The sequence below is a fragment of the Hakea prostrata genome, chromosome 1, assembly GCF_041222555.1.
Source record: "Hakea prostrata isolate BN-2017 chromosome 1, UWA_Hpros_2, whole genome shotgun sequence".
In the NCBI taxonomy this organism is placed as follows: Eukaryota; Viridiplantae; Streptophyta; class Magnoliopsida; order Proteales; family Proteaceae; genus Hakea; species Hakea prostrata.
Window position 1 is genome coordinate 64,510,150 of NC_142600.1, and position 27,470 is coordinate 64,537,619.

General features: G+C 38.1%; 2 protein-coding genes across 2 annotated transcripts in view; both read right to left on the bottom strand.

The window, feature by feature from the left end:
* Nucleotides 1-779: 779 nt before the first annotated feature.
* On the bottom strand, nucleotides 780-4,149 carry LOC149029403 (MADS-box protein GGM13-like). Its single transcript, XM_089143342.1, has 6 exons — nucleotides 3,962-4,149; nucleotides 2,002-2,068; nucleotides 1,715-1,876; nucleotides 1,550-1,591; nucleotides 1,431-1,472; nucleotides 780-995 (listed from the first exon to the last, which is right to left on the bottom strand). Exons 1-6 carry the CDS (start codon nucleotides 4,147-4,149, stop codon nucleotides 780-782), a joined length of 717 nt encoding a protein of 238 aa, XP_088999468.1.
* A 2,823-nt stretch (nucleotides 4,150-6,972) lies between these two features.
* LOC149029404 (flowering locus K homology domain-like) overlaps nucleotides 6,973-27,470 on the bottom strand; it is a 34,997-nt gene continuing 14,499 nt past the window's right edge. Inside the window, exons 4-8 of the mRNA XM_089141782.1 lie at nucleotides 16,597-16,655; nucleotides 16,424-16,506; nucleotides 16,202-16,329; nucleotides 14,510-14,572; nucleotides 6,973-8,163 (exon numbers count right to left, since the gene is read on the bottom strand). Of these exons, the coding sequence (XP_088997908.1) occupies nucleotides 8,092-8,163; nucleotides 14,510-14,572; nucleotides 16,202-16,329; nucleotides 16,424-16,506; nucleotides 16,597-16,655 (405 nt within the window). The 3' untranslated portion in view covers nucleotides 6,973-8,091. The remainder of the gene's footprint in view (nucleotides 8,164-14,509; nucleotides 14,573-16,201; nucleotides 16,330-16,423; nucleotides 16,507-16,596; nucleotides 16,656-27,470) is intronic.

A 27,470-nucleotide genomic window follows, 5' to 3' on the forward strand; every position in this document is an offset into this window, starting at 1 on the left:
TTTGTCCGTTTGTTCTTGTATGCTAGTATTTGAGGAACATTTTTTGTTTTTTCAGTAGTTGATCCATGATCCAAATAACATCCCAGGTTTAGGGTTAAACCATTCATTCTGAGTTGGTTCTCAATCTTCGTGGACAGCTGATCAATATTAAACCTAGTTTGGGCCCCAGAAAACTGTATTTGATCTTATATATGGTTGGGTTTTGAAGGGAATTATTTAACCTTGCTCCAACATAATATATAAACTAATTTCTCTATTTTTCTTCAACCAGGTAAGCCTGGGTTCGTGTTGTTTTGGATTAAATGCCCATATAAAACCTAGTTACCTGAAGCATAAAGAACCTTCGTTCTCCAGCCCTTACTTAAGCCCCAGAATCTGGCAGGTAGGTTGGGTCAGGTTGACCTCATAATTTAGGCCTGTAACATCTAGATTTCATGTAGTGATCACCACACAGAAGCAATTAAATGAAGAATTAACCAATAAGCCTTGTGGAGAATAACTGATAATAATTTAGGGTTTCAGTGCTGCATACATATCTATAAGTTCTTAATCCCACAACACAAATATACTAATAATTACTCATAATATATAGTAATCAGTTCAGCTGAAGGTTCCATCTGACAAACAAACTTCTCATGACTACCTGCTTCAACATCTGATAAAGCCCTTTACATGCAATCTCAAGTTTCTGCAAAAATAAACAGTAAAATCAAGTTGAGATGCTTATAAAATGATTTCTTAGGAGCTAACTTCTCCAGTTTTACAGTAACTAACGATGTTTATGCAGAAGAATACCAAAGCTGCAAGCCATGGCGTGGGAGGCTGACTTCTTGCAGGTTAGGCTGAGTGGGCTGAAGACGGTTAAACTGAGGAGAAAGGGTGGAGAGATTTAGAATGTTTCTCCCCAAGTCATCTCCATAAAGCTCCATTTCCAATGGTTGCTCCATGCTCTTCTGTTCCATCACAGCTTGGTGCTGCTGATCCAGCTCTTGAATCTAATGGCATTAACCATCACAGCATAAAAACTAATGGGTAAATTGCAGAATTCCATCCAAATTTCAATTGAAACCTAGCTACCTTAAACCATATAAGTGATCCCCATTTTTTCATAAATGGGTTCTGAGAATTTGTGAGATCAGATATCAATCTGATACCGACCCAGTACTAGTGTTGCTGGCTGAGAAACAGCACGGAAGATTTTCTCATTTCTATCATGGGTTCATCAAATGAGAAAATACTTTTGTGTTGCATGGTCATGCATGGTGTATAGCCATGCTTGCAACCACTAGATCGGGATCCGAAGACGTGAATCGTACACAATCATGCCATCCAATGGTTGAAAACATGACACATCACACATATAAGAAAATCTTTCTTTTCTCACCCAAGTAAATGAATTATAAAAAGCATCACAGTAAAGCTATACTTACACAACGATACATGTGACTGTTCTGTTCCTGTAAGATTTGCTCCTGCAAACGGCAGAGATGGATGAGTTTCACAGAGAGAGAGAGAGAGAGAGAGAGAGAGAGAGAGAGATGTTTGGTACCTTTCTACGAAGGTTATCAAGCTGTTGTTGCAGAAGCTGATTCTGTGGGTTGGAAAAAAAAAAAGGATTAATTCTTATTTCAACCATAAATTTCATCACAGATATATAGGAGCCAGCTTCCTGGTTCCTTATGGGGATTCACTAGAGGGAGTCATGAAGTATTACCTTCCTAGCTCGGATTTTGTTAACAGAGTTCTCCAGTGTTTCTTCGAGCTGATGCAATTCATTAAATGGTAAAGATGCCAAATCCTCTCCATAGAAACGTCTCATGCTTGCTTGAAGCTTATCAGTGTCACTTTTCATCCTTGTCAGCTCATTAAAAACTTGCTGCAAAACATTTCATAAATAATCAAAAACTTCAAATATCTTACAGCTCTTTGATTAGTGTTCATCTTGAAAAGGATATTTGGCTCCATGGAACGGATTTGACATGTGAATTTGAGTTTAATTACCTTGTTATCGTACTCTTGTATACGAATCCCCGTGACTTTCTGATACCTTTCTATGATTTGCTGCATGCTATGGCATTACAATGAACTCAAAATATTTAGTTACATTTTAAAACAGATGAGTTTCCATTCATTGGATTTTCATTTCATCCATACATTCAAAACCAGAAAGTGATCATATTTGTAAGCTTATGCATGCAAAAACATACACATACCCCTACCAGAATCAAACACATAAACAAATTCATTCTCTCCCAAATTGGATATACTAAAAATTAGATGTCCTTGGTCCTACTTTGTAGTCAATGGCTTTCTAGGGTTTGAAAAAAAATATATTTACAGTGGAAGAAGGTTATTATGAAAATGCAAGAAAATAGGGAGGGATTGGCCCTTTAGCAATGAGTGCTAGATTACAAATTTACAATTAGGAGAGGGAAAGGAAAACAAAAAGAATGAATCATTATACCGAACCATTAATGTGCATTTCAAAATCAACTCATCAAATTATTCATTTGCATCTAAAATTACGAAAGTAAAACATAACTGATTTTCTCTCCTAGGCAGATTAATTTTTGGTATATTTATTATTTTCTTCTTCTTCTTCTTTTCTTCCTTCCCGGGGAACCATCTTAGTCCTTGCACATTAATGCCACGTAAGTTTAATCCATTTTGGGGGGCATAGAATGTATTCTTTTTTGCTAATTGATTGTATTTTGCAGTAAGGATCTTACAGATGTTCTTGACACATTGCAGTCAATCTATGTTGTCATAGGTGAGCATTTTCATTGTCTTGGAGGAATGTTCTTCTTCAACACATGGTGAATATCTACCAAACCATTCTAGGGTTCACAAACTCTATAGAGTATCAGTATGTATCCTCATACACCCTCTCTCTGTGCCCTCTAGTTTGCTTCTGAAATCTCATTGAGAATGAATCCCCATTATCGGTGGCTGGAGAAAATTTGGTCCAACAGCTTGTCACAAATTCTTGTCAAGGCAAAAGCTAATTAAGATTGATTTATAAGAGTCTAAATTTATGCTTATCTCAAGATCACAGAATACTATCATGTGACGTTATTGGACATCTATAATTTTGTGAGTCGGGAAAGAAGAAGAAGAAGAAGAAGAAGAAGAAGAAGAGAAAAAGAAATTGATGTAGGTGAAGCTTAAACTTACAATGGGAAAATCAAAAGAAGCTCAACATCTGATGGTGCTTTACCTTCTTCTTTCTAGGGCAGAAATGGATGAAAGATCGGTTGGGAGACATTCCTGTATTGCGGATCAGAATACCAGTTTGTCTAGGGTTTTAACTTTTAAGATGTGAGATGATTTTCCAAACTAGCCATACGTTTCACCTCCATTCCAAATTTAAAGGAGGATGAAACACTGGAAAATCAAGGCACTAAAAAATAGGTGAGAATATATATTAAAGAAAAACGGCCCAAATAATTATGCCCTAGCCTAATTAGTAGCTACAGTGCTTTAACTAGGTTCAACTGCTACGACTGCAGAATAATCATCACTAAGTGACCAAACACTTCCATGCAGAAAGAGAGAGACAGAGGAAGAGAAGTTTGACCAGAGAGAGAGAGAAAGAAAGATGCAAGGGCAAGCAGCAGCTAGCATACCCATGTCACAGTAAGATTTAGAAAGAAGGTTAAGAGTTAATTCACTGGAATATCAAGATCGGTAATTGTAGCAACTTTTGGGAATAAAAAAGGCACTTAAAAATAAGAGAAAATCATTAAAGTTAAATTGCACCCAGTAATATGGAAAAGAAAATGGATTCAACCCTATGAACCATGAACCTTTAAAGCTAAAACTGCATCCAGGGATAACAATGTATTAGATCTATCTCACTGAAAAAAAATAACAGACTTGAAAACAAAATTAAAAAGCTTCATCATATGGAAAGCCCAGAAGAGAAAACGAAGAGAAAAAAATTCAGAAGTTGCTTACAGACCTACAATGGTTGCTGCAATATTCATACATCTTCCCAGTTGTGGAGAAAACAAGAAGACCCAGCTGGGCATCACAGAGCACAGAAAGCTCATGAGCCTTCTTCAACAATCCTCCCCTGCGCTTTGAGAAGGTGACTTGTCTGCTTGTCGAATTTTCGATCCGTTTGATCTCAATCTTTCCTCTCCCCATAATAATCCAACACTGCAGCTTTGTCTCTCTTCCTGTTAGGGAAAGACAAAAGGAAAAAATAAATTAAAAAATGGAATTTTTTACTTCTTCTATTATGCTTGAATTTCCTGGTTTAAGTCATAAGAACCAACGATCAAACTAGAAAATGAAGTTAAAAGAAAGGCACAAAGATGGATGTTTAGGTTTTAGGCAAGAAACTTTACTTCGGAGCAAGTTTTAATTTAATAAAGGATTATAAGTAGGATCGAAGCACTGTCAACAAAAGTAGAAACCTAGTATTTTAAAAAACTATTTGAGACAATGAACCTCTTCTTTAGTTTGTTCAGAAGGAGATGAAATGATAGACACCAGAGAAAGAGAAGAGAAAAGGAGGAAGGAAGAGAAGATAAACTCTTCAGCCTGTGTTTTACCTCTTCTTGCTGTTTTTCCTTGTTGGAGTTGTAGTAAGTGGAATGAAGCGTGTGATATTTGTACAAGAAAGCTTTGAATATGGATCATTTTCCACCTTACATGCCCACATAACCCATTTCTTTCATGATAATTATCAAATTGTACCACTTCAATGCAGTTGATAGGATGCACACCAAGGTCAAACAAAAGCATTTTAATTTGAAGTACTGATGGCATTCTTGTTAATTTGCAATGGAAACCAGTCCAATTTCCAACACAAAGAAAAGCTAACTATGACTTGTAACCACCACTGCTAGCTCCTGCGAAGTAGTTTCATGGGCTTTGCTAATCTAAGTAAGCTTTGCATAGAGTAGCAAATAAGAATTTTCGTATACAAGCTAGGAATGGTCAGAAATTAATTCAAAATGGTAAGAGACAGAGTGTCACATCTCTGAGCCTCTCCCATTGCAAGAATTTTTCTTCATGGTCTTCTAAAAGAAATTATCTTCTTACGTGTATGACCATACGAAGAATTACCCTACAGTCTCTACAGTCTTTACTATATAGATTAAAACCATATGGCACCATTATAACTCAGTTGTCACTAGTTTTACAAGATAACCCATATCAGTAATTGGGTAATAATCACTTCTAGTTAATTGTCCAAGATCAAATGTTCTATGCCTTCATATGAAATTGGGTTCACTTAACACTTGACTTCCTGTAAATTATTTCTGTTTAGGGTTTCAACCATCAGGTTAAGGGGGTGTTATTTTGATTTTGATTTTTTCTTATTTGGTAGAGTAAAAAAGAAAATGGGGTCCATATATAAAATGGTGGTTTGTTCTAGCATGGAACGAAAGCTGTAAACCCAAGGGCCAACTAGCATCTGGAACCTTTTTTGTTTGCTAAACTAGACCCAGCAACCTCAGAATCAAGTTATTGGGTTGTCATCCTAAATGTCATATTACTCAATATATCATGCATTTTACTAACAAATGTGGTGTAAGCTATGTAAACCCTAGTGTCAAATTTTAGCTAAAACAAGTTTTTCAGTTGCAAAATAGCTAGAGCTTTGAAAATTTAAGCACTGCTAGAGGTTATACATTAGTATTAGTTGGTGATTTGTTCATAAATAATCACCTCAACCATAGTAGGATCAGCATCTTTCTTAAAAATCCATCATGCCTATTCGGAACTAACAAAACTAGCCAGAAAACTCTCTTTGGCTTTCTATCTGATTTGCCTTCTCTGAGTATGTGTTGGTTCAAAGCATTAGCCTGAGGGGATTCTGGCATTGCAACAACTTATCCAGAGCAATTGGAGTATTGTAGAAATGCACATATTAATGGGGTGCATGCCAATGTATTGGAGAATATTAAATTTAATTTGAGTAACCATTTCATTTATAGTGTGTATGATCCCAATTCATGTACCTGATTTTGAAGATTGAGCTACACCAACATATTTTGGTGGGTGACTCGAAGACCCATTTTCTAAATATGAATATCCTCATTTGTGGGGGTGGGGGGACGGGGATGTAGCATGTGTTACTATACAACCCAACCCGATGGGTTGATTAGTTTACCAATAGAAACTTTATAAATATGTACCTTAACTTCATAGGTCCTATAAAGTCATTGTGAGATTTGGAATTTACCTCAAGGTGTTGGGTGAGATTTTGTAGCACCATTTTGGCGATTAGTGAGAGATCTTTATTGTAATATTCTTTCATGCATAGTGAAAGTTCTTCTTCATTTGCAGAAGTAGCACATCGCATCTGTTTGTGAATCACTTCAAATCTTTAATTTACTTAGGTCTATTTTTGTTTCTATTTGTGATTTTTTTATATTTATTTTATTAGAATGCATGCTACCTAACGACTCTTGACCATTGGTTTGCAATGGAATACCGTTATCATAGGTCTCCCTATACCATGATATTATATTATTTAACTCTAGTTTTCAATTCGTCACATCAGCTCTTCTGTAGGTTGATGATTCAAACTATTTCATTTTCCTTAAGCAAAGAACTAAGTCAAGCCCTAATATAAAAAACCTATGATTCTATGCAAGCTTGGTACAAAGTTTAGTAGAAGTATATAATACTATATACATAGAAAGAAATTATTCTTTTAGCTTCAATCTTCCTTGTCTCTCAAATTAAGTTGCCTACTCAAAAAAGAAAAGAAAAACTTTTTAACCTTGTAGTATTCCATGTATTTTGTCTCTACCATTTATTGGTAAAAATTGTAGAAATAAGTGCAAACCAAGGGTATCATTTGTTTGTAGCAGGATTATATTTTAAGAATTCTATTCCTCTTTTAATTTCTTACAAATATAAGAAGATGTGAAGGTTTCTACCCAGAAAACAAAAATCATGTGAATGTCTTACTTCTTACCAAAAAGAGAGAATCTTGGGTTTATAGGCTTGGTCCCATCTGGTCTAGTCTGCCATCTTTATTGCTTAGCCTAATTGAATCCCAACCCAACTATTATGAGCTGCATGTAATGGTTTTGAGGAGAAGAGAGGGATTAAAAACCAAAATCTCAGAAGAAGCATTTGAGGTGAGAAATCTCATAGAATATTTTCTCCATGAAGTGCAAAGAAGAAGTTCTGGGGTCACAAGATAAGTGATGATGTTACTGTCGGCACAACATGAATATGCTGGCACTACCCACTTCAGAGAAAGCAGTGGTTTGCTAAATATAGGCATCTGAGTGGTCCAATTGCAGTTTCACGTCTCCTTCCATCCACCATTTTGGTTGCAATGGGCTCATGGCTACTGTCTCCGTTTCAGATTAGTGATTCCATATATCTTTCTTTCATTTATTGCAACAGATGTGAAACAAAAAACTGTGATAGCCAACTACATTTTGCAAATTGCAGAACTTAGTTCACTCACATCCAGCATGAGTTTTGACTAAATTTGAAACCACAATAAAGTAATCAACTGATTTTCTAGTGCGTGGATCACACACTCATGAGCAGAACGATTCAACAAATGCATGACCTCCATATTTGGTCCTACAGAACACATTTTTCTCCCTCTCCCATATTCCAAAATGTAACTTAATGAAGGGATGAGTCCTTGACCCGAAAAAAAGAAGGGAAGAGTCATTCAGGAAGCTTAAAATGGTGAACTGAGGAACATTCATGATTTTAGGTAGGAACTACAAAACAAATTGAAAAGTTCAGAATTACAGAGGTATATGGAACTACAGAGAGTATCTGATTGACTAAACAGCTGATAGTATGATTTTAAATTATCCCAAGATGAAATTTACAACTTCAAGCCAGTAAGATCAGTGTGAATTCTAAAATATTTACAATCCGCAACAAAACTTCTCAAGGAACACTTTGTCACATCTGTCATGTGGCAAATTAAAGATACACCCATAAAATCATTTAAACCCCCAGTTTGGGAGTTCGGCAATATGTGAACCAAGTCAAAACGTTTTTGGTGTCGTATGAACTGGTCATAACTGATAAGCTACAACACAGAAACTCGAAAGTAACAAATAACCAGCAAATCAGAAGAAGAGAGATGCATTATTGACGTCTCTGCTGTAATATTGCTTGCGAGTAGATGTATTCATCAATCAACTTCTTTGCCCACGCTACCTGTTTTTGTACAGAAAAATTTCAGCACCTAAGACCTTCGAATGAGAGAAAACAAAGGAATACGCACCAGATCAATCAAATTAACAGATGCTGATAATGTCAGAAAAAACTCAATCAACCAACCATTTCTACACATATACTGATGAACTGAACCACACAATATCCATAGAAACCTAATACAGATAATCAGGATCAGTAAAGAAAAGAGAGTATCTCCCCTATACTATTACTCAGCCACTACACAATCTGGCAGCAGTTTCTTGCCCATATTAAATAAAGCATGACTCCTTGCAGTCACGATTGAATACAATTAACACTATAGTAAACCTCAAGACTCCAGCTAACCTACATTGATTTAATACTGCCAGGAACAATAAACAAATATAACGTATCACACCATAAATAATAAACAGCACCACGTATTGTTAAGCATCACCAGAGCTATTAAATATCACCATCACTAATTCCACAGCTCCCCCTCAAACCAGAGCATATATATATATATATATATATATATATATATATATATATATATATATATATATATATATATATATCATATGCTCCATCATTGAACAACAGCGACGGACATAACCAGCAAAACCAGTAGCCAGCAATAACAGAACCAAAAGTAAAACCCCTTCTAGTGCAACAACATAAGCACGTCAGTAACACCGCACTCAAGAAGAATCTTTGTCAAAAAAATCCAAACAGGAAAAAACAAAATGAACGGCAAAAAATGCAAACTGCAGACCAGAATACCATAGCAGCAGCAGTAACAACAAAAGCTAAAAATTTGCAGGAAAGGAAGACAAGCAAGTTAGCCCTGTAGGTTAGAGACAACAACAGCAACAGCCTGAAAGATTGCAGGAGCTGAAGACAAATAGAACTTCATTGCTGACCAAAATTAAGAGATAAAAATCTCACATGACACTGCAGTAACTGTCATGAGTTAGGTAGGTAAAATTGTTTCTTCACGAATAACACAATAGCAATAATCTGCATGAAAGTGAGAGAAAACTCACACGAGTCACAAGTAATAATCCCTATAAAGGAGACATAGGAGACATGGGCAACAACAAACATGCATTTATTCAAATCTCCAATATCCCCTCACGTATAACACTACATAGTACAAACAACAAATGCTGGAAAGAAAATAAAGGATAACTGTCCTTATTTCGCAGTAGCAACTAACATTAGCAGCAGATAAGCCACAACCAAGAATACCAGCAGCAAATATGTGATCTTTCAAGCAAATCAGATCTTGTACATCAACCATTTTGATTATATAAATCCCAAATTTGACTGTGGAAATCAAATATCAGAAAAAGGTACCCCTGCTCAGTGTCCAATAAGTTACCCAATCGAATAAAAAGCAAGAGTAACAAGATAACACATCTGTTGCTAATTCATGCAATCTTGGATCTTGCATGATAAATAGGTGTTTGAATATAAGAAGGGAATTGGAATTTAAACTAAAGGTAGACTTGGAATAAGCACAGAATATGGCTAGAAGTAGAACAATTTCAAAAAAAAAAAAAAAAAGCAATCAAAACTCAGGGTAAGAGGTTGAACAACCTCTCATCCATGAACCAAGGCAGAAAATGACAAGCAGATTGCAGTTGATTTGAGCAGCTTGGAAGATCAAGTTGCTGGATGTAGCTTTCCATTGAGTGCAATGGAGACATAGTAGGTGGATCATAGACAAAAGGAACCGGTGTTACTTTTATCTTCCTTAAAGGTGATGCCCTGCTTCTCACTGGCACAGACAAAATTCGCAGCACAAAAGATGTGCAAATCAAATAATAGAAAATCCAGTGATAAGGAAGGAACTGTTGCATGGATAGAATTGCTCTTCAAATCAAATAGCAATATCTCCTATGGAAGGGTGGCACCTGATACTGAATAAGGTTAATGTCGGATGACTCAGATCCGAAGAGTAAGATATAGCCACAAGAAGAATGCCAGATTCATAATATTAAAGGATCTGACCAGAGATTTTCTATTCAAATCAAGGTTTTATAGGGTTAACAAACATTCAAAAGTTGATAACAATCTGATGGTTTGGCTCATGGATCCATGGACTTCCAAGAACTGAAAACTCCTTCAAGAACCTCCAGATGCCTTAAGGAATAAGCACAACAGAGAATGATTCATGCATGGATCAATCTTCATTCTACTCTAGATACAACAGCATCATAGCAACATTGTGTTAGGGCCCTAGGATGATGCCATGTGGAGGAGAGAGAATATTAGGGTTAATTTAGGGGTAATAAATAGAGGGAAAACTGAGTGGAGAGGTATCGAATATTTTGGGGAGAGATTCTTGGGCAGCCATAGGCTGAGGGACACCGTGAGGTGTGGGGGTGACGGGCACTATTAAAACCAGTTACTATCTTGTATTTTTGTATAGATTTTCAGAGGTATTGGTAGGGTCTTATCAACTGGCATCAGAGCAGTTTGATCCCAGGGAAGCGATGGTATTGCCACTGTTTTCAGGCGAAGAGGATGTGCAGAGATGGCTATTGCAGGTCTTCTTGTTTGCTGGGAACACCACATCGATGATGACCAATGGTTGGGCATAGCTCTCCAGCATTTGGAAGGAGTCGTACTGGATTGGGTATATGCAAGGTCTTGGCCAGTGTTTGATTGGGTGAGTTTTAGAGAAGCCCTACAAACTAAGTTCGGCGATGGCTAGATAACAGAGATCAATGTGATTTTGGATGACAATCAGGAAGAAATTATTGATGCTAATGGAGTGGTAGAAATGGGAGACCAAGCAAAACCAAGGGAAAGAACGCCGAGTGAAATCGCCGAAATAGACCAACTAATTACTACGGTGGTCCCATGCCATACTTGGAGAAGAGAAAGACGAGAATGAGAGTTCTAGATGTCGAAACTTACCGGACTAAGGTTTCTGCAGCGAGAAATCACATCACTAGATCACCGGTGGGCAAGGAGAATCGAAGGAGGCTAGAGGCAATCGGTTGAAAGTTGCAGGCAGCGGCAAAAAGTTCTGTTCGCAAAAAAGGAAGAAGACGATGCTAGCTGTTGCAGGTTGTTATGGTTGGTTTGGTTCACCCCAGACCGGTTTATGGGTTTGGTTCACTCATTAAGAACCAAGGTTCTTTTAATTTGGGCCCAACTCAGGTACGCTTATTCTCCCACATAGGGCCCAAACGAACCAAATCTAAAGATTGGGCGCTTGGTTCCCAAAACAACCTCCTTGGGCCCATTCCCTTTTCATGAACCAAAGCCCAAACCATTCCATCAAACCAATGTCCAACCCATTTCTCTTAACCCATGATCTGTATTTGGACACCACCCATTTAAAAGACCCACCTCGAAAACAAGCCCATCCTATTGCATTAACCCAATTTTCTTAGCCCATGATTTCAAGTGGTTAGGCTTAAACGATCTACAGGAAACACTATGGGCCCAGCTCGTTCTATTAAGCCCAGCCCATTCCATTCACCCAATACCCAGCTTGTCCTTTCCTACTAATGGGTTTAAGTGGGTGAACCCCACCAACTCAAAAGACCCACTATGGGCTGGCCCATTTCATCACAACAAAACCCAATATCTCTCCATTCTAAATTGGACCCAAATAACTCAGTTGGACCAAGACCCAACCCCAAGACTAGTACGAACCAAGGACTAAGCGGTCCGATTGAACCATCATCTTCAACCTCTGATCATCAAGTTGGAAAGGGAGGCAGCGACGTTGGGGCTGCAGCCACTAAGGGGAGATGTAGTGCTCGATTCCGGCGAGTTAAACCCTCTTTTTTTGTTTGAAATCCAGTGCAACTCAGGCTTCCAATCTATCGGCTCTCCCAGCACGGGCATTATTTGCAGGGGTGCAACCTGTACCAACGACGCTTGGACTGAAACACCTGCTGGAGAAAATCACTGCCTGTGCCATGAAGTCAACGATAAAAATAGCTTCCCTCTACACTGGATTTCGGGGCTATTTGGAAGAGGAGCTGGAGACGTTACGAAATTCAGTACACCATCTTCAAAACAAGCTCCACGTGGTACTGCAGATTGAAAACCATGTAAAGAAGAAAGTTTTTGAGTTGCAAAAGAAGAGGATTTCTTCAGATGATTTGATCAGGAATAGGATATCAGAATTGCGTCAGTGCCATACTCAGCTTAAACATGAGGTAATGGATTTAGTGGGGAAAAAAAAAAAACTCGGGTTGGATCAGTGCTTGATGCTGTTGAAGAAAGTAAGAGACAGCTTCATATGGGTGGGTCACAAAATTTTTAGCCCCTGATGAGAGATGAAAGTAAAGCAAGAACATCAACTGTTGCTAGAGAATGCTAATCAGGGGATCAATCAGCGAAGTCTTTTGGCTGATCTTGGTGATAACATTCTTGATACTCAGGATAGAGATGGGAAATTGAAAAACTTGCTTAAGAACATATATCCCCGTCTCGGGTGTTTGGCATATTGCTCAAGAGGGACAGAAATGGCCTAGTTATGTGCAAGGAAGAAAATTTGACCAAAACAAGAATTTCAACCTTGCAAAAGGCTGAAATTTCGACGTTCCGGTCGAAGGAACGTTGAAATTTCGATCGAAACTGGACACTTTTTCTGAAAATTGGAACTTCAATTTCAGGCCTCATATGGACTCAAGCTGATTTGGATTCTTGTATACTTCCTATTTCAAGCATAATAAACACAATGGAATTAGTATTTTGTAAAAAAAAAAACATTGAAAATTTATCATTCAAGTATACTAACAAATGATTGGTTCCGACAAGTGCAAATTGTATTGCATACATGCATAGAATCAACAACATACATGAATTGTTTGGTAGAAATGTAGAATGGTTACATTACAACAAGTCAACAAAATAAAATGATCGACTAGATCAAGAGATGGTGTCTCAAATATATTAAGCTGAAGCCTATATATCATATATACATAAAATAAAAATACATAATTTTAGAAAATAATTATTAAAATAAAAAAATGAAAAAATGGTAGCAAATAATAAAAAGATAAGTTTAACAAAACACAATCATAGATCATAATCCTAGGCTAAACATATATTAATTTCAAGGCAATACAAGATCATTTAAGGCATGAACAAAACAAAAATAAGAAAAGGGGAAGTTTGGAACTGTTGGATGTGGCTCATGCTTCACATTCTATTGTTGTTGGAGTTTCCTTTGTAGCTGTTGTGGCTTAGGAGGTGTTTGGAGGCAAAAAATGAGCAAAAGTGGTGTTTGAAGGCAAAGGAGTAGTGAAAATGGGATAGAAATCAACAAAAACTAAGGAAAAACAAGTTGGAATGCTGAAATGTCGAAATTTTGGTCGAAACGGTCGAAATTTCTGTCAAAATCTCTGAAAATTCAGTCGAAATTTGACACTTTCCCGAAATAATTGGAATTTCATTTCGTTTTTTAAAAATGCAGACATTCGACCAAAATTTCGACAATTTCATTTGAATTTTCTTCTATGGTTAAGTGGCAAGCATGTGAAGACTAAGCTCCGAAGCCCCGGTGAACGGCAGTCGTAACTATAACGGTCCTAAGGTAGCGAAATTTCCCATCACCTTGAGGACAAGGTGATTTTCGAGGGACCGGTAGTGTTAGGGCCCTAGGATGATGCCATGAGGAGGAGAGAGAATATTAGGGTTAATTTAGGGGTAATAAATAGAGGGAAAACTGAGTGGAGAGGTATCAAATATTTTAGGGAGAGATTCTTGGGCAGCCGTAGGCTGAGGGACACCTTGAGGTGTGGGGATGACTGGCACCATTAAAACCAGTTTCTATCTTGTATTTTTAGTATTTTTGTATAGATTTTCAGAGGTATTGGTAGGGTCTTATCAGATTGCAGCAGATATTGTTCAATTCGTTCAGACCTTAAAACTAGATTTATTAAACCTTGCTATGATACCAAGTCGGGGGGGGCACCTAACCTTGATAACCAGGATTATTGAAGGAGTAGAAGGTACAAAAGAAAGAAACAGTTAGAACAGTAGAAGAAACCCTGGCTCTAACTCTTGTGTATTCTACAGTGAGCAAGGCATGTATGTTAGGTAAAGACCAACAACAACAGCAACAAAAAAAAATTATGAATGATAACTTGAAAATCGTGACCTAATACAACTTAGGTAATATGAATCCTACAGTGCTAGTTATAAGCTACATAATTTCAACATCACCATGCACAAGTCACGTATCGCCATAAATAATAAACAGCACCATGTACTGGTAAGATCACCAAAGCTACCAAACAGCATGGTGACTAGAATTTGAGACAAATCCCATTTCCTTGGAACAGTTATGCTCAGTCACACCAACTGCAATAGACTATGTAGGAAGTATTACCTGTTGCGCACTACCGCCAAGATGGATTAACCTCTGAGCTTGTTCACCCCTTGCACCAGCAACCTGAAGCAACAAGCTAAGAATAAAAAACAACCAACTTGAACTATATGTTTCTTTATGGAAAAATGATGGATCGGTAAATTTTAAGAGAAACAAGAACATGATGATACCCATATAAAAACATTATAAACCAGGTTGGTGAGAAGCAAAACCACTGACAGAGAGATATCTCATGTTGCCATCCAACTCAACAGCCTCATACATACATTAATTATACAATTACAAGCACTAAAAATATTACTCCTTTTCTAGGCACTTTATTATATCCTTGCCCTTCATAGTTGGTGCCTTGGAGTCTAGGCGCATTTCATTGGTCATGATGTGTTCTCAACTTCTCACCTACTGGATGCAGGAAACTGCTATGGTCACCTGGGCATTGCCTGGAGCAAGTGGATTATGATACGATGCAATATATGGAATAATATTTAATAATAAAAGAGGATAAAAGGAGGGGAGGTGGAGTCAACTTCATCTTCAGGCTTCTTTAGTTCTGAAACCATCACAACAATAACACTTCAGCCCTTGCTCTACGATTCTGGCAACTCTGACTCCGTATCCATTGGTTGTTCTGGTTCAACTTCTTTATTCCCTATTCCCTAGTTCGTGCTGCTGCTTCATTTTTTTTCTTAACCTCCTCTGCTTTGCATCCTCTGCCACTTTTGGCAACCAAAGCAAAAACTCCACAAACTTCCACTCGAGAAGAAAGGAAAATACAATTAAATCCCTCCAAATTTCACAATAAAAACACATAGATAGATAACCCTAAAGCAACATATCCCCTTGGACAAAGATAACCAAGAGAGAAAGAGGGAGAGAAAAGAGTGCACAGTCGAGAAAGAAAATTAATTCAAACAAACACAAACAAGCTATAAACAAATTTCTGCAGGTTCAAAGCACATCAGACAGGAAAATCAATGGTTGACCAGCTAAGGGTAATTGAGACAAAAGCACAGGAGGAAGAAAATGAAAAACCAACTAGGTGCTCCTCAACCAAAATGGTTAACCTTGTCACTTGTCAACCACGATCCCCATGACAATAAAAAAAAAAAAAGAAAAGGGAAAATAATTGTACACTAAACTTTTCACCTGCCTGTGTAAATAGCTTTATTTGTCAATCTTCCTGGTAAAAGATAAAATAGATTCTCTATTCAATGGTTTCATTTCTTGATATAACCCAAATCATGCTCTCAAAGTTTCACTGGTATGCCTGATAATTCTATCTGCTTCTTCATTTCAAGGAAGAGAACCATGCAGAAATTCTTATGATTGGTTATGAAGGGCTGGCATAGAGAGTCAATGGCAGATAACAGAATAGGGTTTAAAAGCATATTTTAGGCTTCCAGTTTTTTTTTTTTTTTTTTTTTGGGGGGGGGGGGGGGGGGAAGGGTAGTTGGCAGTCCGCCTAGGATGTAATCTTTCGGATTTATCCGCGTATATATAGGAAATATAATTCAGATTAGTCATCAACAGAGAAATAACAAAAGGCTTGGACACCTGAGCTACAGATAAGCATATTTTGGTTCTTTTCTTGATGGAAATCTGGGCTGGGGTGTGTAATTAAAAAACAATTTCTTTCCACAAGTTGACAAGGAAAAATGCAAAGGTATGATATGGAACTTCTGAACTGCATACCTTGACAGTTGCTCCAGACTCGGTTCTGATCTTTGAAATGTTGCAGCCACACTTGCCGATAAAACCACCAACCATTGTCTCCGGAACCAACAAATCCAGTGTTACATAATCAGCAGCAAACGGGAGTCCTATAGATGATGTTGTTATAAGACAAAATGTTGCACTTGCAGAATGGTGCAGATAGATAGTACGGTTGTTTCGATCTGAGTAGCACTGAATAACCTGAAGTTGGGGCCATGTAAGGTTGAGTTGGGTTAAAACTGTACGCTGGTTTGACAGAAACTACTTTTCTTGGTGGATTTGCCCTGCAAAATAAGAAATCCCGATGGATAAGAAAGCAAGCTGAAATCAAGCTGATAAACATTGACTAACCAAATAAATAAAGATTGACTGACCTCAACAGAGTACCAATGTCCTCCACAGCTTTCAATACTCCTGGACTATCACCTGATATCTGTTTTTACACAATAGTTAATAATAAACTTGCTAATAAGCAAAGAGACCAGAAGTAAATCAAGTAGTTCCAAATAAGATGAAGAAGAGGCACAGTCTCTCGAAGCTTTAAAGCAGTCAAGAAGACCACCACACAGTTATAAACTACCAGAAACTACTCAGCATTTCTTCCTGCAGAGGAAGCTAAAAAATGCTCCCTTAACCTTCAAAATCACACAGTAAACAAAATGGATACTGAAATCTTCCTTGTATCAGTTTTGCTCTAACAAGCCTGAGGTGGCTCAATCACTTATCCAATATCACGATAAGTGAAGCATAGTTCAAAAGTGGTGAAGGAAACCTTTTTCCCTTCTTACTACACAGCACGATGTTGGGAAGAGACCAATCCTACTCCTATGAATTTTTTTTTGGGTAGAACCACCCCTATGAACTTCAGCATGCATAGTATGTGCATCCTCCATCTTGGAGAATTATAGCTTCCATATGGTTAATTTTTTTTCCTTGTAGATGGAGGTTCATCATATTGTAGCCAGTTGTCAAGGCGCCGCTTAAGCGTCCGAGCAGGTACCCCCCCCGGTCAAATGTGCATCCTCCACCTTGGTGAATTATAACTTCCATATGATTAGTTTCTTTTTCTTGTGGATGGAGGTTCATCATATTGTAGCATAGTTGTCAAGGCGTCGCTTAAGCGTCCAGGAGGGTACCTCCCCTGTCAACGCGACCATCACTTTTTTTATGTAAAAAAAGGGTCGCTTTGTCGCTTAAGCGTCCGAGCAGGTGCTTTGGTCGCTCAGCCACCGCTTTATTGACTTTTATTCTATTTTTAATCTTTTTATAAAAAATATACCAAATCAGCGGTATAAATTATAAATGCATTTGATTCTAATATAAAGGTCTTTCTTTGTTAGATACACATTAAATATAGAACCATTATACATGGGATCATATCAGTGGTTAATGGTTTACCCCAAAAAAAAAAAATCATGAAGTTTTGTGGTTTTATCAAGGTTGTCAAAAAGGCGATGGAAGGCTTCCAAGGCACTAAAGCGACATAGTGCCAATAAAGCAACAACTAAGCGGTCAAAGCATTCTAGTGTAAATTTTTTGATAATTAATCCAAATATCAAAAGTTACATAAAATTCCTAGCATTTAAGCATGAAACATTTTGCAAACTTAATGAAAAGTTCATTCATATAATCAGTATATATGATTGGAAAATGAACATTAACTTCAAACATAACAACATCAAAGTCACAAATCAAACTTCAAATCTGTACACTACATCTTTCCCACTCAAGCCAACATGAGCAAGTGCCTCCTAATTCAGAAAAAAAATCGATAGCACACCCAAAAGCAGAAAGAGAAAAAGCATGTACCATACACTGCAGCAGTGTACATCATATTGAATGCAAAATTGAATGACAATACTACAATATGAAACCTGAAAAACTATAAAGGGATAGACTTAAGATCCTGCAGAATGAAAACTGCTCGAAATGTCTATATACTACACTTGAATAGAAACCATTTTGTTCTAAGTTCTAACATCAAAGCACGATTGACAAAACTAGAAGAACTAAGCACACAATCTACTACTTATATGCTACTTAACTATTTAAGATTCAGAATTCAGACTCAGAGATTAGAGAGAACTGATGTCGCCTGAGAAGAAGACAGTGCCAGAGCAACCTACAACTTCTGCCGACCAGGTTAAGATCACTTCGGGGGGGGGGGGGGAACCAACAAAAAAACAAGTCGGAGAAAGAGGGGGTGACTTCACTTACCTTCGACTGGAAGTGAGAGATGCTAGGAAGTGAAGGCACAGAGGAAGAAGTATTAAGCATCGCTTGAGAAGTGAGAACTCACCTTTGGTTCGATTGGGAGAAGTGTGTCACCGGAGAGAGCTAGGGAAGTAGAGAACTCAGTCAACTCACCGTAGACTACTGTACCGAAGGTCGCCGGAGATAAAGAAGATAGAAGATGGTCATTGCTGTGGTACTGCAATGGTGGCAACTGGAGCAAGTTAACAACTTTAACTATAAACCCCCTCCCCCCCCCCCCCCCCAAAAAAAAAAAAAAAAGGGAAGAAGAAGCATCGTCTGAGAAGTGAGAACTCACATATGGTTTCAATTGGGAGAAAAATGTCATCGGAAAGAACTACAAAAGAACTCAGTCACTATTGCAATTCCGGCAACCAGAAAATGAGCATGAACTTGGCGGAGAAGGAAAAGGAAAAGGGGGGGGGGAGAAGAAGAAGAAAAGAAAACCACTTACCATCAGCAACAGGAGAAAGACAATCATTGCAGAGAGGTCTCTTCAGTGAGGAAGAAGACAAAGAGAGAGCGAGAGGATCAAAGAAGTTTTGTCGTTAGGGCTTGACGATGAGAGCTCTGTTTCGGTTCTTTCTTCTTTCAAAAGAATAAAACCTATAGCTGTCAAGGCATCACATAAGCGATGCTTAAGTGTTTGGGCAGTACCTCCCCTGTCAAAGCAACCATCACTTTTTTTGAAGTCAAAAAAGCGGTAGCTTTGTCGCTTAAGTGTCCTAGCAGACGCTTTGGTCGCCCAGCCACAGCTTTGTAGACTTTTATTTTATTTTTACTCTTTTCATTAAAAAAAAAAAAAAAAAAAAAAAAAAAAAAAAAGATACCAAATCAGCGGTATAAATTATAAATGCATTTGATTCTAACATAAAAAGGTTTTTATTTGTTAGATTACACATCAACTATAGAACCATTATACATGGAATCATGTCAATGGTTAATGGTTTGCCCAAAAAAAATGAATGAAAAAAAGGAAAAACAAATCATGAAGTTTTGAGGTTTTATACTTTCGAAAGAAGAAAGAATTGAAACAAAGCTCTCATCGTCAAGCCCTAACGACGAAACTCTTTTGATCCCTCTCACTCTCTCTTTGTCTTCTTCCTCACCGAAGAGGCCTCTCTGCAGTGTGATTGTTCTCTCTCCTATCGCTGACGGCAAGTGGTTTTCTTTCTTCCTTTTTTTTCCACCTTTTCCTTCTCCGCCAAGTTCATGCTCATTTTCTGGTTGCCGGAATTGCAATAGTGACTGAGTTCTTTACTTCTGTAGCTCTTTCCGATGACATTCTTCTCCCAATTGAAACCATATGTGAGTTCTCACTTCTCAAACGATGCTTCTTCTTCCCTTTATTTTTATTTTTTTTTTTTTTGGGGGGGGGGGGGGGTTTATAGTTAAAGTTGTTAACTTGCTCTAGTCACCGCCATTGCAGTACCACAACACCATGACCATCTTCTATCTTCTTTATCTCCGGCGACCTTCTTCGGTACAGTAGTCTACGGTGAGTTGACTGAGTTCTCTACTTCCCTAGCTCTCTCCGGTGACACACTTCTCCCAATCGAACCAAAGGTGAGTTCTCACTTCTCAAGCGATGCTTAATACTTCTTCCTCTGTGCCTTCACTTCCTAGCATCACTCACTTCTAGTCGAAGGTAAGTGAAGTCACCCCCTCTTTCTCCGACTTGTTTTCTTGTTGGTTTTTTCCCCCTTGCGAAGCAATCTTAATCTGGTCGGCAGAAGTTGTAAGTTGCTCTGGCACTATCTTCTTCTCAAGCGACATCATTTTTCTCTCTCTCTAATCTCTGAGTTTGAATTCTGAATCTTAAATAGCTAAGTAGCATTTAAGTAGTAGATTGTGTGTTTAGTTCTTCAAATTTTGCCAATCATGCTTTGATGTTAGAACTTCGAACATAATGGTTCTTGTTCAAGTGTAGTATATAGACATTTCGAGCAATTCTCATTTTGCAGGATATTAAGTCTATGCCTTTATAGTTTTTCAGGTTTCATATTGTAGTACTGTCATTCAATTTTGCATTCAATATGAGGTACACTATTGTATGGTACATGCTTTTTCTGTTTCTCCTTTTGGGTGTGTGATCAATTTTTATTTTGAATCAGGAGGCACTTGCTCATGTTGGCTTGAGTGAGAAAGATGTAGTGTGCAGATTTGAAGTTTGATTTCTGACTTAGATGTTGTTATGTTTGAAGTTAATGACAATGTTCATTTTCTTAATCACTATTTTCATTTTCCAATCTTAGATACTGATTATATGAATGAATTTTTCATTGAGTTTGCAAAATGTTTCATACTTAAATGCTAGGAATTTAATGTAACTTTTGATGTTTGGATCAAATATCAAAAACTTAACACTATTAACTCCTTGATCGCTTAGTCGTCGCTTAGTTGGCAGTTTGTCGCTTTGGTGCCTTGGGAACCCTCCAACACCTTGGTCGCTTTGTCACTTTGTCGCTTTGACAACCTTGTATTGTAGGCTGCATCATAGCATCTATAATTTGCACTTCAACATAATAACTAGGTACGAAAAGTGGGAATTCTAGACAACCCCCCCCCCCCCAAAAAAAAAAAAAACCCAAAAGCAAAAAGGAAAAAAAACCTGTTTCCCCCCACATGTTCAGTAAGCAGCAGTGCAGCAGCAGTGCAGCACAATAATACTGGGAGGGATATTTGAGGAAACAAAGGATTTATGCTGCCTTCATTATCGATATGAAATGAAACACCTGGCATGTGTGGTTGAAAATCCCTTAGGAAGTGTTTTGGCCGCACAATTTCACGAAATCAACGTCCATTGAGTCATGACTCTGGGTTTTTAAAGCTGAATGTTGTGGAAAAACTAACTTGCACGTAGACCCATTGGATCACCTATATACCCTTTTACACTATAAGTTGATTTGTCGGTGAGATCAGCTCAATAGCAATCTCCCCAAACCACACCTACCTAAATGAGTCATGGCCCAGATTCAAGGTAAACAAACAGTTTTTCAAGGTAGATTTAGTGCTCAAACTCAGGGGTACTGTACAGTTTTTGTATTACGAATTATATTCCATAAAACTAGATCCTATTGCACCCAGACTGAAAATCAAAACATGCTACTGCAGAATTACACAACCCTTAGGACCAAACACTTACCGTTTCTGGTGCAAATAAACCACATAAAAAATAAGCCTTGGATTGGGTTATATAGGCATTGCGCCTTTAGTCCATGGTTATCAAAGCGTCCGCCTAGGCGGCAAAGCAGTTTTTGAACTGCTTAAATTGTGACTGCTTAACTAACGGGCTGATTTCTTTCCGCTTTTTTGCTTAGACACTACCACTTTGCCGCCTTTTGCGCCATAATGCCACCTAGATGCTAAAGCAACCGCTTTTTTTACATTTGTAATTTGTGCATATTATTTTTTCTTTTTTTAATCAGAATTTATTCTACGATGCCGTATATAAATTTAAATATGTGAGCCATTTCGAAATCGAGGCCCAATTTGCAAATGAACTCCGAGGCCCAAAGTGTCTTTCAGCAACAGAATGTGAAACACGAGCCATATTCAATGATTACTGATATAGTACATACTAACAGATCTTTCATTTTCATTTTTCACATTGATTACTGATATAGCACATACAACATAATTATTGTTATGAATCTTATGATGCTTGATGAGATGAAGTGATGTTTTTATTCTTTTTTTGGATAATTTTTCATAATTGTGATTCTTGAATTTTTTTTATTTTTATTTTTATGAATGTGATTGTTGAATGTTTGTTTAGTACTTTAGTTTAGTATAAAAAGTATTTGTATTAAAAAGTAGTTTAAAAGTAGTTATTAAAAATATTGACTAAACAGCTTTTGTCACTTTATTGCCGCCTAATCGCCAAGACAAAGCCAATATCGCTTTGGTCACTTTGCCGCTTTAATAACCATGCTTTAGTCCAATGGAATTTCTTTGACGAGGTTGCAGTACTAGATTTACTAATGCAATTGCCTGGCTTGGATAGACCAAGATGACCAATGTTGGAGGCCCAAAACCAAGGATTGGTCCTAAACCAATTTTCTGGTCTGGCCATGATTGGAAGTTATAGCTAGGATGCAATATTTTAAAATGGGTAGCTTACAGAGGTATATTTCTTTTGGAGTTTCTTTTTCTTAGATTTGGAGAGTTTCCTCTTTGAGTTGTTTCCATTTAGTTAGATTACTAGCTCCGTACAAGAGTCTTCTCTATTTATTCAGATAGCATGGTTCAAGAACTCGTTCTTGACACCCATCTCGCTGGACCAAAGAGAAATCTCGCTCAAGTTGGCAGATCTTGTCTGAGAGGTGGTATTTTTCCCTAGCCAACTTGAGTGAACTCGACACCCAATCTCGAGGGCTTTTAAGGGTCAGAAGTTGGGCTCATAGTTGGTACTTAGCCTATTTTACTCCTAAACACATTGGTGGCCTTAGACTTGTAAGAAGACAACCCTAAATATGAATCTACCGTAAGTTTGAAACCGAAATGCTGCAGGAATGGATATGTAAAGTTATAAAAGATGAAATATAGAACAATTAGGACATATATATGAAAAGCAAGTGATGAGATATATTAAATAACTTAAACAGCAACAGAATTCCATCCAATAGAACATCACATTTTCGACTCTCGAAAACACAATAATACAACCATCATAAGTTCATAACAGAAGTGTTGGGTATGGCTCATGTTTCACATTTTGTTGCTGACGACCTTCCCCCAGCGCCCAGGAGGGAGTTGCAAGGAGCAGCGCCACCCAACTTGTAGAGGCCTTATATTACTTTGGGCCTTAAGATTTCCTTTGTAGTTTGGGCTTGGGCCCATGAATAGCTATTATGGAGGAAAATGTCATGTTGGTTGAAGATCTATTATTGAAGTGTTGGGTATGGCTCATGTTACACATTCTGTTGCTGACGACCTTCCCCCAGCGCCCGGAAGGGAGTTGCAAGGAGCAGCGCCCCCCAACTTGTAGAGGCCTTATATTACTTTGGGCCTTAAGATTTCCTTTGTAGTTTGGGCTTGGGCCCATGAATAGCTATTATGGAGGAAAATGTCATGTTGGTTGAAGATCTACTTGAAATGGACTTGATTGATCTTCCTTTGGTGTTGTAGATGTGTTAAGCCTAAAAGTAGTTGCAAATGAAGATCATGCTGAAATCCACAAGAAATCTAGAGAAAATTGAGATTTTTGGCGAGATTTAGCAAGACCTGAAGAGAGAGAGAGAGAGAAAGAGTGGCGACAAAGGTCGAGAAATGAGCTCTCTCGTTCGAGGTAAGTGTCTTAAAAGGGTGTGGCCAAACCAGATCTCAGTCCAACAGAGATATCATGGCGAGAACTCGCGACCACGTGAGTTGTGAGAACTCTGAGATCTCGCAAGAGATCTCGTCTCGCCTTCTCAGAAAAACGAGATCTCAAGCATGATTTCGCGAGATTTCAAACCATGATAGATAAGAGAACATCAAAATAGATAGTTATTTCTTACTCTAGTTTGGGTTATCTTATTTATTATCTTAGTAGTTTATCTCTTTATTCCTACATCGAGTAGAGTTTCAATCTAGAGCGATTACTATTCTAGCTATGGTTTGTCTTGTGCTATTGTAGCTATCATCAATGACCAAAAGGATTACCCAGACACAGCACATATTGACATATAGATTACAAACTTGATAGCCTATGCCAGTGCATATTAACAAATTTCCATAACAAAGGAGAAAGCTACAAGCCTAGGACAAGTAGATTCATTTCTATATATCATACCAGGCTAATGATTTGACCATAGATAAAGAGGTCAATTCTGAATTCCTAAAAAAGGGTAGATGCCTCTCCTCTCATGGTTGATGTAAAGCTAAGATTAGGGATGACTTAGCCCCAGATAACCCACAAAGAGAGAAATAGAATTGAAGACAGAAATTAGCAACTTAAGATTATTCACAGCTACGAAAAAATGAACTGGTTCAAATTGTATGCTTCACCAAGTAGTTAACTCCAAATATAGTAGCAAAATCCAATTGATTGGCAGGATCACGAGAAGCAGACGGTCAAATGTTAAATGGTTGCAGATTCACAACAGCCTCCAAGTTCTCTTCACAGTAGCAGCTGCACATGCTGGTCTTCAATTTAGGTTAAATTTAAACAAGAGAAGAACACCAGGAGCAGGAAAATAGATGGTAAAGGGGTAAAGGTATTTCAGCTATCCCAGCTAGGTTCCTCAACCCTAGGTATTTAGCTCTCAATAGATAGTCCTCATCCTTCTTATCACTCAAGGAAGAGACAAGAGAATATACCAAGCAAAGCTCCAATAATCAATGTCTCTCTCTCTCTCTCTCTCTCCCTCCCTCCCTCCCCCCCCCCCCCCCCCCCCCCCCCCCCCCCCCTCCACCCTAGGACTTAGCCCAAAGCTAGTCCTCTCCTCTTATCACTGAGGAGGACAAGAGACCAGCAGCTCCTCCCCCCCCCCCCCCCCCCCCCCCCCCCTTGAGCAAACCCTTGTTCTCTCAACCAAAAATAGAAAGTAGACTTTGCTAAGTTATTTATTCAATATTCCCGCCAATAAAAGATAACAACTTCCTAATCTGAAATTAGAAACTAAGAGAAATAAGAATTATTAGGCTGTATAGTTTAGCCACATGTATGAATAATCAAATAGAAACTAACTTTTAAACATAGAAAACAACTAGAAGAGAAACTAAATAAAGTCTGTAATCTTCCAAAGCCATGGACCTTGCAGAATCTTCAGAAAGCACTTTCAAGATGAGACAAAGATTGACTATGACACTATTCAAATGAACAGTGTTTTGGCCCATCTAGAAGTCCAGCTAAGCAACTAATGGGCTCTATAGCCCAACGAAATTGGTTCGAAAGTGAACCAGCCCCTATTCTTCTAATTCCTCTATTATGTTTCTTGCCAAACAGCTTGGCAACTACATCAATAATACTACACCATCAAAGGTGAGCTTATGACCTCTTATTCTCTCCAATCTATGGTCTCAGCATTAACTGACCAAAATCGATGCTCATTGCTCACAGAAATTCAGATATTCAAAACACAGTCATGATCACGAGTCCATAACATTATGAAAACTACAGGTTATGTCCATAACTATCCAAATACATGGTACAGACCTGGTACTCTGGTTCTGGCCTTGACTGCATGCAAAAAAGGTCCAGTTTCGGTCAACTTTGCAGCGACAATCCAAAGAAAATGACACAAGTGCCAGTGAACAGAGACTCAATGTTTCACTCCGATTTCATAAAGTTCATGCACGTTATCAATGTCTTGTGTGCTTAAAAAAGACAAAAAGTGTCAGTGGACAAAGCCTCGATGTTTTCCTCCAGGTTCATAAAATTTACATGTCCTACAATGACTTTGCCTACTTACAACTTTTTTTTTCCTACTGGCAACTTTTTTTTCCTCCTGGACAATCTATATTATGATATCCTCCTTCATACTACATTCCTCCCCACCATCACTCCCTTTACATCTACAAAGGAATCTATGGAAACTTGAGCAAAGAATCAGTTTATTAGAATCCCAGCCAGCTCAAATGGATGTCGTATATAGGGCTTTTATGTATTACAATTGACCATTACACTGCTACAACAAGAGACTGCTCAGCCAAGAATCTCCAACCACCTAAAGGAATGAACAATGAGTGCTCGAATAAAACAATTAGGACAAGTTTGAAGTGCTAATAAAAAATTATACTGCTCCCATTACCCCCAAGACATTCTGGGAGACACTACCGGGAAGTTGGGTTTCTGATCTGATCTCAATGAAAGGAAGATCCCAACAAAGCTCAAGTCATCAAATGCCTGAATACATGCTGCAACAGGAAGTTAAGAACCTCCCAAATGGGCAGATTCAATCCAATAAGAGGCCCCAATCTAGAGTAAGGGCACAGAGTTCTGTTAAGACCCTTTCTCCTTGCCCTGAATCTTACCAAGAACCTCCCTAACAGCAATGTAGTCTTTCATTCATAATCACAGAAAACAGCAAATACAGCAACCATGAATTTACTCTATTCATTCGATGACACTGATAACAATTCATCAAGGATATACTACAGCTAAACCATGGCCTCTACTCCCATTACGAGTGATAGCCCCCTTTACATATCCTCTTCCCCAACCGAGAGATGGCTCTCTCCCCAGCAAGCTCTCTGCTGCTCTCTTCTCTTCCCTTCAACAAAAACTCTTCACTCCCCTGATAACCAGAACCTCTCCACATCCAAAGCTTCCCCGAAAGGTCTTCCCTCTCCCACAAGCACAGCTTGTTTCTCCTATTCCCCCCCCCCATCTCAGCTCCTCACTCTCCCCTTTTCATACTGCCCTGACCATCGCAACCATCTCTAACAAACTCTTACTCTCCTATCCAATCTTCTTCTGCCACCTGGAATGCCTGTTCTGCAGCTTTGCTGAAATAAGAGTATTGGTTGCTGTCCAGTAAGAGGTTGCCATCTGTTTCCTCTCTCCTTTGATCCCCTACAGCAGCTGGAAATGATATTGTGTTTTTCCCTTTTATTCTTTCGCCTGTACCCATGCGTTGTGAGAGCCTTATCAAATTCTATATCAACAATAAAAATGAGTAATAAAGTTAAATGATCACCAAGTTTTTGATTTAATCCAAACCTAAAGAGGTGAGAGAAGCTATGTTCTCTTGGGACACATACATAATAGGATAGTTGTTCATTATGTTTATTCTTTCCTATCATAAACATACTTCAGTTTCTATTTAAAACATCATAAAGTTTCATACGACCCAAAGTTTTTGCTAGTTGAATCAGGCAGGCTTTAGCATCACATGTTCTATGAGATGGTATGCAACCCTTGATGGAATGTTAAAGGTGAGGGCTGATGGGATTTCAGTCAAGCTCCAGGTAAGACACATGGCACATATCAATATATCTTTCTTTCATTCTTCTTCAACCCATCCATCATCAATAAGGTCAATTCTCTCACTTTCTAGTTGCTGGAAAT